This window comes from Dendronephthya gigantea, unplaced genomic scaffold (genome assembly GCF_004324835.1).
Source record: "Dendronephthya gigantea isolate DGI-Jeju-01 unplaced genomic scaffold, DenGig_1.0 000160F, whole genome shotgun sequence".
NCBI classification, from domain to species: domain Eukaryota; kingdom Metazoa; phylum Cnidaria; class Anthozoa; order Malacalcyonacea; family Nephtheidae; genus Dendronephthya; species Dendronephthya gigantea.
In genome coordinates this window covers 265991-279341 of record NW_021163170.1, presented here as the reverse complement: position 1 = coordinate 279341, position 13351 = coordinate 265991, and the positions used below count along the sequence as shown (strand labels likewise).

Sequence of the window (13351 nt, the reverse complement as noted above, 5' to 3'; positions counted from 1 at the left end):
ATCTGCCATATACAAAGTCACCTGAAACTCATGAGAGTTACGATACAGTAATGTTTCTTATATTGCATTTTCATGCATTTTTTATCTCAGAAAGTTGACGTGTCTAGCGTCAAAAGTTTGGCTACATTAATTCACTGATATATTATTTGTCCGTTTTCTTTGTTTTGCTAGAAAAGTCAGATTTAGGTTGGTTAGAACGACATCAATATATCACTATTTAAGGAACGTTACGCTCGTTTTTACTGTCATTGCGTTTTTTGAACATAGGCCAGCAACTACATCTGTTCAGTACATGCACAAACGTTAATTTTTGTTTAAACTGTAAAACGTTCACAGAACCAAGCATGCATCTAAACCCCATACATCTTCCATGTATCAGATAAAAAGATTCAAACTTTAACGTCTTGCTTCGCATAAAGCTATGCTGGGGCAGGTTATACGAAGGCTGCATGGATAGCGCTACCCACCGCGGATAGTGATTTTTTCAACCATTGTAAAAATGCTTGGAAAGCAATAAAAATACAGGTTTGAAGTTGACAGTTAATTAAGAGAATCCCTAATTTCAGAATACTAAGGTTTAATCTAGGTTATAGTGAACAACGAGAAATTTCACAGCGATCGAAAAAAAAATCACGATCCAGTTTTCGTACAACCTGCCCTAGGTTGATTCATGTTGCGTTCACACGGGACCGGAGAAATTCGGCCGGGACCTTGTTCGGTGTTATCAAATAAATTCACTGTTTCTTCTACGTGTTCACAAATCAAAACAGCCAATCCCGTGTGAATGTGGCCAAGAAAAACACAAGAAAAACGCCGGCGAGAAAACCTAACAAGCGGTGGGAGTTTCGAATGCAATTGCATAGAAGACATTGAATTATGAGTGGAAAGTATTGAATAGCTCTGTGGTATAGAAACACAGTAAATATTTTCTTTCATATTTCATTGTTTTACCTTTTTGATTTGATTTTTTGTATCTTTGCTTTCCTCACATCAACTTGGTCATCACCAGTTTCCAGAATTGCATTTTCAAAACCAACCAATCCTCCATAAATATCCTCTGACTTGGAAGCGACATCTGAAAGTTCGGAAGCTCCTGATGTGGTTGAACTAGGCTCAGGTGCTTTCTTGGGAACGAATAAAGTGCTTGAGTTTTGTTTGACAACGTCTTCCCCGGCGCCTTTCGTGACACTAGCGGATTGTATCTTATGCAGTTTAGCATCCTTCAACTTCCCGCTTTCCAGTATGGCTTTACCAAGAGTGATGTTATCATTTGGCTCCAGGTCTTTTTTGACAGGCGACGACACAGGCGAAGCAGTTGGGGCATTCGATGAATCTTTTGTTATTTCACGTGATGGATCATTATTCTGCGTCTTCCCACTTTTCAATGAACTCTTCCCAGATTTCTGCTTATCAATCCCAACAGCATCATTCTTAGGGGTTGATTTTTCTTGATCAGTTGATTTCTTAGTCTCCTTCTGCTTTGTCAGAATAGGCCGTTGAGAGCTCGGGACGGGGGGTGGTGGCGGAGGAGGTGCATCACTCTGCAAAGAAAGTCCTTTTGCATCATCTGTTGATTTTTTAATCTCCTTTCCCTTCCCCCGAATAGGCCGTGGAGAGCTCGATACGGGGGGTGGTGGTGGAGGTGGAGGTCCATCTTTAGCGCTTGTTGAAGGACGTTTTGAACTGAAAACGAAAAGCTCTGAACCAGATGGGATTTGTTTGACACATTCTGTCGGTTTCGACTTCATAATTGATTTAGGTCGAATTGATTGAGCTTTAACTTTCTTTAATGGCATGTAATCCTTGGCAAATGATTTCTTGCTGGAAGATAAATAGAACTGGATAAGTTAGTAAGATCCTGACGGAAGGAAACATTGAAAAGTGACTCCCTGGTTATGTGTATAAAAGTTATAACTCATTTAACTAGTTGTTTCCCTTTCCTCTATTCACTTATCAAATGATGCAGCAAAATGCCGTCGTATTACTTTCGTAACCCTAGAGTCGAAACACTTGACTAACACTTTTTTATGAAAGTTTACAAGCGACTAGAACCTCTCAAACAATTGTGCATTTACGTTAGGGTTATTCCGTATTCGTTATGTCAACTTGCATTTCAACTTACTGAGCAGCTCTGTAACAAACGAACAAAGCCCCAATAAGAGCAAGACCAGCAATTCCACCGACTATTATGTAAATTATTGTATTGCTATTGCTTGAGCTGGATTTCTTTGCTAGTGCCATATCTTGTTCACCCTTGACACCTTGGGCAGAAATGAAATCAGGTTACTGAAATATGCAACCGTATATTACAACATGATTTTGTGGCACTTCACTCGATGTATGTAAATTCTAAAGGTTTTTAAAGGGTTTTAAAGTACCACCTTAAAATACAAACTAGCCACGCTTGCTTTTGTCAACTACCTCTAAGTTACTTCTCTCGCATAAGCAGTTCTTGCTGGAGGACCGATAGTTGACTAATTTTTCTCAACTGTTCCTGGCTTGAACTGAGTTGTGTATGATTCCACTGCAAATTAAGACCCTTTAAAAACCTTCCTTATAATTACAACAGTCGCACACTGCTGTGTCGATAGGTTACCTCTACAATGCTTCTGATGACATTTCGTCTCAAAATTGCTTTTTCCATGACATTTCTTTCCACCATGTCTTGGTTCTGGGTGGGTACAACTTCGTGTACGAGATTTGACTCCAGAATCACATGTGACTGAACATACGCTCCACTTGCTCCAAGACGACCATCCGCCATTAACTGAACAAAAAATTTAAATATTGCAACACACTAGCAGGTTAGGAAATTAACTCTACGGTGTTTTAACATACCTTGACAAGGCTCTTTTTTGCACTGTTTTTTATCCTGATCCGCACCCTCGCAGTCTTTACCACCATATTTAGGTTCTGGTTTACTGCAGTTCCTGACTCGGGTTGTGATACCAACATTGCATGTTTTTGAACAGTCAGTCCAGGTAGACCATGCTGACCAACTCCCATTAACTAGTAGAAAAGATGGTTATTTTATTATATGAAAGTAACTTTGTTTGCATGCATGGAGGTGTTAAAAATTAACAAAGATTTTATTTAAGGACTCTTTTTACAAACGCCTCCTAACTCTCAAAACTTCGCCGGAGCTTATACGTCAACGACGTCGGCGGCATTGTGATTGGCATTGAAGGCGAAACTGTCTGTAAATACTTTTGAAATGTTTTTAATTGCTACCTTACTTGGTTATCTTCCTTATACATCTCTCACATTTGTTTTAATTACTTTACTGCTGGGTCTAAGTGTTTATGAAAGTTAGTTTACCTCTAAAATAACCAAGTTATTATGAAATACAAGTTAAAACGTGTTATTATACCTGCACATGGTTGTACATCACATTGTGTTCTATACTGACTTTCTCCCTTGCATTTCTCACCACCATGTGCTGGTTTAGGATTGTTACACATTCTTGTGCTGTACTTAACCCCTGCACCACAGCTTACGGAACATGCACCGAAATTAGACCAAGCTGACCAACCACCATTAATTTTGCAAGGTACTTTCTCGCACTCTGTTACCGATGTCTTTTTTCCGTCACACTCCTGGCCACCATATTTTGGTTTTGGGTTGCTACAGCTTCTTGAGCGCGTCATACTTCCTTTGTCACACGTTGCTGAGCAGTCAGACCAAGAACTCCACGCAGACCAACCTCCGTGAACTGCGAAGAAATAGATATCTCTTTAGAGTTAGAAAACTTCCAGATAAAGTATTTTCAAGTTGATATTATACTTTGATATTTCTAGATTTGTCAAACAAGCTTTCTTGGTTCACGTACTGTGATGGCAGAAAGAAAACAAGGCATGCATGGAATTTGGCTGTGGATTGGGATAATCGTCTTACCCGGACAAGTTCCATTGTTGCATTTTCTTTTTGACTCGCTCAGGCCTTCGCATGGTTTTCCATTATGCTTAGGAGCATTACATTTACGCGTACGCAACATTGTCCCTCCTGGATAACAAGTTTTACTACACGATGACCATGATGTCCACTGTGCCCAGAAACCATCCTCTGTGAAAAATGATAAAATGAAAACTTTTATGCAAACCGAGACATTCTTGAGAAATGAAAATGCAAGTAATTACGTGAAAGGATGACATAATGATTCATAGTGATTCATGAATCTTTAGGGCTGTTTATATGAGCCAGTCCATAGCCAGTCAGACAGTTTGTTTATATCGAAGACTACTGCCAGTATGAGACAATTTTTATTCTTTTCTGATCCTGGCAGCAAATGCCAAGGTTTGGCAGGTGGAATGAAAGCGAAATAATTTAAACGCTCGATAGAATTTACACTAATGCAGGTCCCTTGACATTTCAGCGTAAACACGAATTGAATAAACTACCTGGACAAGGTATAAAGAGTGAACAAGGTTTCTTCTCTTTCGCTTTACCATGGCATTTTTTTCCCTGACATGTACGAGTGCGCAATTTGATATGTTTGCCACATTCACCAGATTGTGCAACACAAATCCAGGCAGACCAACTTGACCAGGCTGAAATATAAATACATTAGGGTCGGTTGTGAAAAAGATAGTTAACGTTTAATGAAAGTCAGTGACAGGATTAGCCAATCACACTCATGTATTTAGGAGTTGGTCACGATTTAAATACTCAAAATGTAGTTAAAGAGGTACTCCGGATATAATCTAAAATATGGACATAAAATGCCGTGCCCCTTCACCTCCACTCTTTCTACTTTTCTCATCATTAGATCCTGGGCAATATTTTCCATCGTAACGAGGAGCTGGATTGTTACAGTGACGAAAACGAATGTTTCCAACACATTGCTTTCCACGACATGGCTTCCATGGTCCCCATGACGACCAGCCACCGTTCACTGCGAACAGAACGTTATTAAAATTTAAAAGCGCTCATGCAATGCTGAACAGATCTCCAGATCGGATTAAATAGAAAAGTAGACTAAACCGCCAAACAGTGGATGATCTATGTTGATACAGAATGCCGTAGCGATCAAGGAAAGCCTGGGCCTTGAGCTTGATTTTTGGTGGACAACGAGAGAGATTGATCAGGAGTTAAGAGTTGACCCTGGTCGTAACTTTTTTTAATAAAATATTACACTTAAATATATCTAACTTATATAAAAATTGAAAATCACGTACCGCTACGAGTGACATGAGTTGATATTAGACGTTTTCCTGATAAGCCTCGGTCTGACGAAAATTCACATGTGATTCGTAAGTCTGAGTCTGATTGGCTGATATTACGAATTTCTAAAGATCCGTCTGGAAACGTTCGGAGACGATTTTTAGTGGTTTCAGGAATGTTTTTCAAAGAAATAGAAAAGGAGTCGAACGCTGTTGGTAAACATGTTAAAGATGCCGTGCTTCCTTCTTCTAAACGAACTTTATCAGATGACTTTTGCTTCAGACTGAGTGGTTCCTTCTGCTCAAAGTCTAAACAATAAAAATATTTACGGGCATAGCTTAGTTGATCATAATAGCTTTAACTTCAACTGTGTCGCATACATTATTCGTATTTTCACACGAATGGTTAGGAAACGATGATATTCGCCACGATACGGTTGAAATTGTTTAACACCTCGACCTATAACTATATTATATATAATTATAACTATATAACAGCACTGCTAACTATACACAAAGCGCACATCAACACATACCTTTCACATGAACATAATGTGTCATTGAAATAACGTCATTTTTAGTTCTAATCTCACACTGATATATTCCTGTTGCGACAGATTTAGCGCTAACCAACTTCAGCACACCTGCGCGTAGTTTATATTTAATATCAGTGACGACACCATTCATCTTAATATTGCCAATGACATCCTTGACGCCCCTGGAAGAAAAAAATATTATAGTTGACTATCAACAAATTAAGTAGCATCATACTAACTTTGGTGATAAGCATATTATCTTTAATCAAAAAGGTTGATTTCTAATGTTTCAGTGACTTACGATTGATTTAAGAGATTCCCGTTGTAGAACCACCAAACATTATCTGTATCAACATTCCCCTGACATTTCATTGTAATACTCGTTCTCTTGTAGATGATTAGATGTGGGAGACTGGTGCGAGAATATGACGCAGTCTTCTTTTTTTCGACCTGAGTTCCAACAGATTTGCCAGGTGCTAAAGTAATAGTATAAAAAGGGATTGTAGTAATACATGACGTAGTAACAAGCAAATACGAAATTCAATAGTTAATACTCACGTAAAATGCTAACATGAATAGCTTGACTGAGAACACCGCCCCAAACATTACTTGCTAAACAACGGTACACTCCTTGATGCTTCGAAGCTAAAGGTTTAGCGATGATAAGAGTACCACCTCTTATCTTTGCATCTGACTTCATGTGGAAAGGTAGATCATTGAAACGCCATGAGTAGGTGGGTTGTGGTGTCCCCTTAGCCTTACAACGGAGAGTAAGAGATTTGCCGCAACAAACAGCGTTAGAACCAGTCAAATCTTCACTGACATCCACAATTACAGGTTCAGAAACTAACAAAGTAACAATAAAAATAGTTAAATATGGAGTTAAGAAAGTCAGAAGAAATTGGTTTTAAATTGCTTTGCTTAAAGTTGTCTGATGTTCAGTAAGAGAACTGATAATATAATTAATTCGGGCCAGTGTTATAACAATAACATGACGATCAGACGTCGGCATGGAAAAGTATAAAAGAGTAGAGAAATCAGTTCAAACCTTTTGGTCTTTCCAATATTCTTTTGGCAGGTTTACTAAGACCATGTCTATTACCAGCATAGAGTTCCAACTGATATTTATGACCCCAGTCTAACTTGTTAAGGAAGATATTACGTTCTTTCGTTTTTTTTCTCACTATCTTGGGTAAAGATCTCCATTCCCCTTGCGAAGTGGTGATATCAGCATATCTTGCAAGATAAAATAATACCATCCCATTTGGTGGATCTTTCACACTTTTGAACGTTATCTTGTACTCAGCACTGTAGTTCGGGATTTTTGTTTTTGTAATTATGATAGGTTTTTCAGGAACCTTATCTAAAGAGGAGAAATGAATATTATATTATATATATTTCTTGGGTTTTTCGCTACTTTGAGACTAGGTGAAATAAGCCACGCTTTTACCTGTTTCCTTTCCAATCAAAGCTAAGCTATTTAGTTTCACAAGAATTAATTACCTTTTGGAAAAGATACGTACTTGTCATCTACACAAAACAGAAAAACGTTGCTGTCATTTGTGATCGATAATGCGTGATCTATTTGTGCATAAAAGGAATAAGACTTTGAAGCATCACGTTTTGAGTATTTACGTACCAACAAACTGACACCATTGACCAGTGTAGTTATAACGACAAAAACAATTAATTGTGAGAATGTTCTCTGAAGAGTTATCGTGATTACAAACACCACGTTCCCCGCAAGGTCTCAATTTCTTGCAAACACTTTGATCTGCATGAAGTGATCCTATCACTAATAAAACACTCAGGACAATAGTCAAGAAATAGTTGTACATCATCTGGAGTTTTTAAGTTCCATCCATACATAACTACACAATATCATGTCTTCTAACTTCGTTACGAGGACAGTAATTGAACAAAATTAATAATTTGTGACGTCTCTAATTGTGTTAATTGCTAATTAAAAGCAATTAAAAGGGGAAAAGCGCGTAATATAATTGAATGAATTTTTCTCTTTTTTCTGGTTTTCCCATAGGCAGTCCAGGAAGCATGCGAAAATTATGTATAGTATATAAACATGCATACATACTATGGTTTTCCTAACATAAGACAACAGCGGTAACATCAACAATATTTTCAATGAATGCAAGTTTATTAAAAATGGATATTAAACGTGGTGATTGAGAGAAATTATAATTATACTGTTCATGAGTATTTATACAAAAGTCATTTCCGACTCATCCTTTCGATCTTCGTCTTCAGAAAAATTTACCTGAAACAAAAAGGAACGGTGTTAAAATATAAACCATTTTAACGTTGTGTGCAAACAAATTATTTGTATTAATGACACACCATTGGATCTAGCTTTTAAAAATTTCTTACGTCATATAAAAGTCATCGTTTAGGAGCAGGAGGAGGAGGCGGTGGGGGTGGTGGTGGTCCAACACTCCCTGATGAAGAAATTGGAGCGCCAGGCGTCTCTACCCCAGGTGGTGGTGGTGGAATTCCCCCGGCCGAAGGAGCTGGAGCTATGCCTCCACTGGGTGCCAGTAGTGAAGGTGATGGTGGTGGTAGACTCCCAGGCGGAATGGCTGGCGCTAGTGAACTTGAACTACCATCTGGAGGAGGATCCCGCTTTTTCTTGAGTTTCGTATCCGTTTTGTGTTTAAAACGTGCAACACTCTTTGGTTCCGACATTGGTTCCGTGCTCTCCAAGTTTTGTTTTCTGTGTTTCCGTGACGGAGGTTGTTTCCTTGCAGGGGGAGGACGTACTTCAGTTTCAAGAAGTGGTTGTCTTTCCACTTCTAAATCTGGTTTTTTGAAAAGATCCTGCAACAAACGTCTGTGTTTGGATTTTTTCATTGATTTCCTGCAGCAATAAAAAATGCACAAGTCCAATAAATAATACCCACGACACGTTACTGTTATTATAATATATTTAATTTTATCAGATAGTTGAGACACAAACTCTGGCAGTCTATTGGAGAATACTATACCCACACTAGACTACCACGTTTGAGATATCTTTCTCAGGTAGTTGAGACAAACCCTGGTAGCTTATTGTAGAATACTGCACACACTAATAATTGCAGAGTACTTACTACCTATACAAAACAGCAACCACATTCCAAAGATCTAGCTTATATCAATTTTTCAGTAAGCTTACTTGCGAAGGTTATGTACAGCCATTGCTATTGCTACTACTACGAGGATCACTGCGGCACCGAAAGCCATCAAATTAGGAAGAAAAAAAATTCCTGAATAAATCTTTTTGGTTGGTCCTTCCTTGCATTTTGTATAACATCTTGAATATTGCTTTGAAGAGCCTAGACAATATTTTTTAGAACAGAGTCGCTGACGCATGCGCGACCCAAAACCGCATGATTTAGAACACTTATTCCAACGTGACCAGATGCTCCATCTTCCCTTGTCTAAATTGTCAAAGAGATTAAGTGATATTAGCACAGTCATTTCCAGGATCTAGCACGTGCATTATCGATATTAGGAACTAAATATAGATAATATTAATCACAATTCGTCCTACTCACTCTGCACTAGTTGGGCATTTTATAATTATTTTATCATAAATATTGGGGGAGAACTTAAAATTTACTTATAATTGAAGTAAGTGTCATTATGGAACGATATGTAGGGAGTCCTTAGGAAATTTAAAAATTTCGAGCAAATGTAATTTTTCAGTTTTCACGCTTGGGGTGACATTTTTTCAGAATGTTGAATACCAGGCATTGTCTTACCGAGAAATAATTTAGCTGAAATAGTAAAAATGGATGATTTACCTTTTTTGGGACAAGGAACAAAGGGACATGGTCGTTTTTGCTTCCAGCTTCCGCTGCAATATTCTCCGCTAAGTTCATAACCATCATCAAAGAAAGTTAAATTGTTTTCATTACGACATTCCCGGTGGCGAGTGCTAAGAAGGTTTCGACCACAGAAATCTTCGAAAAGCGGACAGAATGACCAAGAGGACCATGAAGACCACACCCATTTACTCGAGGTCGTAGTTGAAAACACTAGAAATGAAACGTAATTTAATCGAACGAACACAACTAAGGCTTTGCCGAAGTATAATATTTTCAAAACGACACCAAGGCTAGTCTGGCTATATGTGCACACGAGCGTCGTTTTCCAGCGTTCTCAAAATCGTTTTTGTCTATTTTATTGTTTAGACGCATTGTCCACGCGATCCAAAGAAAAATATTTTTAATATGTTAAATTAGCTTCAACTTCTATTGTGAATTGCCGGTGTTTGAAACCGTTTTGGCATGAAAACGAATGAGAAAACGCTTGAAAACGTTATTAGTATAGTTTTGGTCTTACGTGCTCCCTCAAAACCCAAGTCAAACTTTCTCTTCACCGAGTAATGGTTACCACGAGCATTGCAACTACAAAGGCTATGTTTCCAGGCCGTTTCTTGAGTTACGGTGAACGTATTATTTACAACATTTGAGCCACACGAAACTGAGAAATTCACGTTAACTTCAGACGAGCTGAATGTTCCCTGAGGAAGACAGTGAAGATGGACGGCAGAATTCGCGGGCACAGTTTTGTCTAGTTCTTTCTCGTCTATAAGAAAGCAAAAAGGATTTCTCTGGCTTATTTCAGAGGTAGCAATAGCGTGGCCGGCTGCCGTGGCGAGAAGCCAAAAACCAATGAATAGTTTTTAATTAAAGTTATTTACCAATAACGTAGAGATATATTGTAGTGGTATATCGCTTCTTTGTGAAAAACATGTCAACTTGATAGACACCAGTGTCCTTTGTTGAAACATTGACCAAATCGTAGTATTCAGTCCTAAAAATAACGAGTATCAGCACACGTCACATTATCGGTATCACTAACATGTCAGTAAACGAATATCTGAAAGCGAACATTAAATCTCCAAATTACTCACCCTCCGACTTTTAAATTCATCCCATTAAAAAGCCATTGTATTGTTGGTTTAAACCCCCCCAAACGGAGTGCTGACGAACTGTAGACAGTAATTAGTCGTGGCAGATTTTGTAACACATCTTCAGGTCTGTCCAGAACTAAAAATATTTAAAATACGTACATGTAAATTTTATTTTTCTAATTTAATTTAATTTACTGCTCTTGAAACTTTGATTTTAAATTGAATTTGTGGCCTTGGTGTAGATATTAGTAAGTTAAGGATGATGTACAAAAAGTGCACGACGTCATTTGGGATAAGAAGAAAAAAAGCAGTTCAATGTAATCTATTTGTTCAACTCGACTGCTCGACATATTACTACAGTTGTGAGTTAACTTTCACTCAACCAACCTTCCAACAATGTAACAGTTTTCTCTTTATTTTCATACACGAAGCAGGTTATTATGCCGGAGTCTGATTTCTGTACGTTTTCATATTTAAGAACGCGACCAAAGTCACCCAATTTTACACCATTTGGAAACCTCAGGTTGCGATTTGGAATGGACCAATGAACAATTTTTTTCTTTCTAAATAGAGAGATCCCATAATGCTTGTCGAGTAGCACGGTGATGGATAAACCGATAAACATAATAATTATGCTTATTTAGAGCATTACAATATACCATCATATCAATTATTTTCAACATACTCTGGACGTCCGAGAAGAAAGCCAGCTGCCGAGCAGGTCAACGCAAGATTTTCACCTCGTAATAAAATGATTTTCTTAGGCGGTTTGTCAAAAAACGAAATCCAGTTCGACCAGGGTATTTCTATATTTATTAAGAAAGTAAAGAAAGTTTTTATTGATTTTCAGCATTATTTTATCACAATTGACATCTGGTTTATATACTCACGAAATTTTAGTCGAACTTGGAAAGATAGGGACATTATTGTCCGTCGCCTGTTGTTTGATGTTTTCTGTTCAATAATACATCTAATTCCTTTTTTATTGATCAAGGCAAAATCTTGTGGTTTAAACACGCTAAATACAAGAGTCCCATTATTTGACACCCATATTCGTTCGTTTGGTTCAATATCAAAATTATTTGTTGAGTTTGAGTAACGGTTTCCCCATTTGAAGGAAACACCATTTTTTGTTGATGGATAGTAGGTCGGGCAATGAAACGATGCTGCTTCCTCAAAATTGCAAAATGTCGTGGTGTTTTCATATTTAGAACGATAAAACTCTATCGGGGCTGTAAAAAGAGTAAATCAGAAGCGGTTAACATGGCAGACTGACAAAGTTTATTTGAAATTTTCATAACTGAAGTTTCATACGTGCATATTTAACTCAAGTATAGTGAAAGTCACAAAAAGCTACCAAGTACAACAACAATAATATTAAATAACGATTTTCTATACCTGTAATAACAACTTTCACCTCTCTGCTCATCACAGTTCCCCACGTATTGCTAGCTTTACACCTGTAATAACCATCATCTCTACCGTATTTTGCTTTAAAAACACCCAAACGTCTTCCATCTTTGACTAGCAAGTAATTTCTGTGCGAAATTCGTTTATGATCTTTATACCAGAAGATAAGAGGCGGTGGTTGACCACGGGCGTCACAGTGCAGATAAAACAGAGTATTTTCCAGTATTGTCTTATCTCCGATATGATCTTCGCTGATGTATGTAAACTCAGGATATTCAACTACAACACAAAATTAATTTATTTATCCAACCATTATCGCCCCAATTTTATTGGCTGAAGAATTATCACCTAACAGCCCCTAATTCGTAATGAAGGTAACGAAGAAAAACTGTAATAAAAAATAACAGTTCTAAATACACATCACTGCATGACTCACTTTTTGGACGATGAATGATTCCTTTAGCAGGTCTACCAACACCGTAGTATGATCCAGCATAGATCTCAAACTCATAACGAAGACCCCAAAGAAGAGACTTAAATTCATAACTGAATGTCTCACGCAATTTTAAAAGATTGCCATTGGAAAATATTTCATCCACGTTATTCCACGATAACTCTCCTACTCTCCGGTATCGTAAAGCATAATACACAATCGGTGTGATCGAGTTTGGTTTTCTCCAAGTCAGCTGGAACCTTTGCTCGTACGAAATAGCCGATAGGTTCGTGATAATCTTAGGTATGCCAGGACGACCTTAATTCAAAAAATACAAAATAAAGGCGAAATACAAAGGCGATAGCTTGAAATCAATTCGATCAAAAGTTATCAAGTGAGAATTCCTTGAAACACACCTTTTAGTTTGCTATAGTCAACTTTAATACCATCTTCTACAAACAACAAAAAATGAAATTTACAAAAGTTAGACACTATTTCTGAAAACGAAATGAAAGTATTTCACAATAAATTGTTATTAGCTCGTATGATTTCTATCACAAGTGGTCAAGAAATTGTTTTCATCCATAAGTTTTCAGTAAAGATATATTGATTAAGTTACCCTTAAACTGGCACCATCTTCCGCTATAACCTTTGACACAGACACATTTTGTCAAAAGCATGTTACTTGTAGATTTTCTCGTAGGAAAACAACCACCACGACGCTGACATGGTATATTATTCTTACAGATATCTGCTGAGCTTTCAGCCTGGATTACCAACAAAAGGAAAAGTACCAGGATCCTATAATACTCAAATGGAATAACGAATCCTGGCAATGAATTTTTTAACATTTTGTTACGCGAGTTAAGGTTCTTCTCGTTTGCGCGCATGTTTGCAT

At 37.6% G+C, this 13351-nt stretch overlaps 1 protein-coding gene across 1 annotated transcript; it reads right to left on the bottom strand.

Annotated features, from left to right (window-relative positions):
* Positions 1-11: 11 nt before the first annotated feature.
* On the bottom strand, positions 12-7533 carry LOC114537586. The gene is made up of 16 exons (XM_028558644.1): positions 7335-7533; positions 7199-7225; positions 6744-7058; positions 6254-6541; positions 5997-6171; positions 5696-5877; positions 5175-5468; positions 4736-4891; positions 4398-4547; positions 3895-4062; positions 3371-3712; positions 2839-3009; positions 2597-2767; positions 2123-2261; positions 952-1821; positions 12-167 (listed from the first exon to the last, which is right to left on the bottom strand). Exons 1-16 carry the CDS (start codon positions 7531-7533, stop codon positions 143-145), a joined length of 3672 nt encoding a protein of 1223 aa, XP_028414445.1. The 3' UTR covers positions 12-142.
* Positions 7534-13351: the final 5818 nt, after the last annotated feature.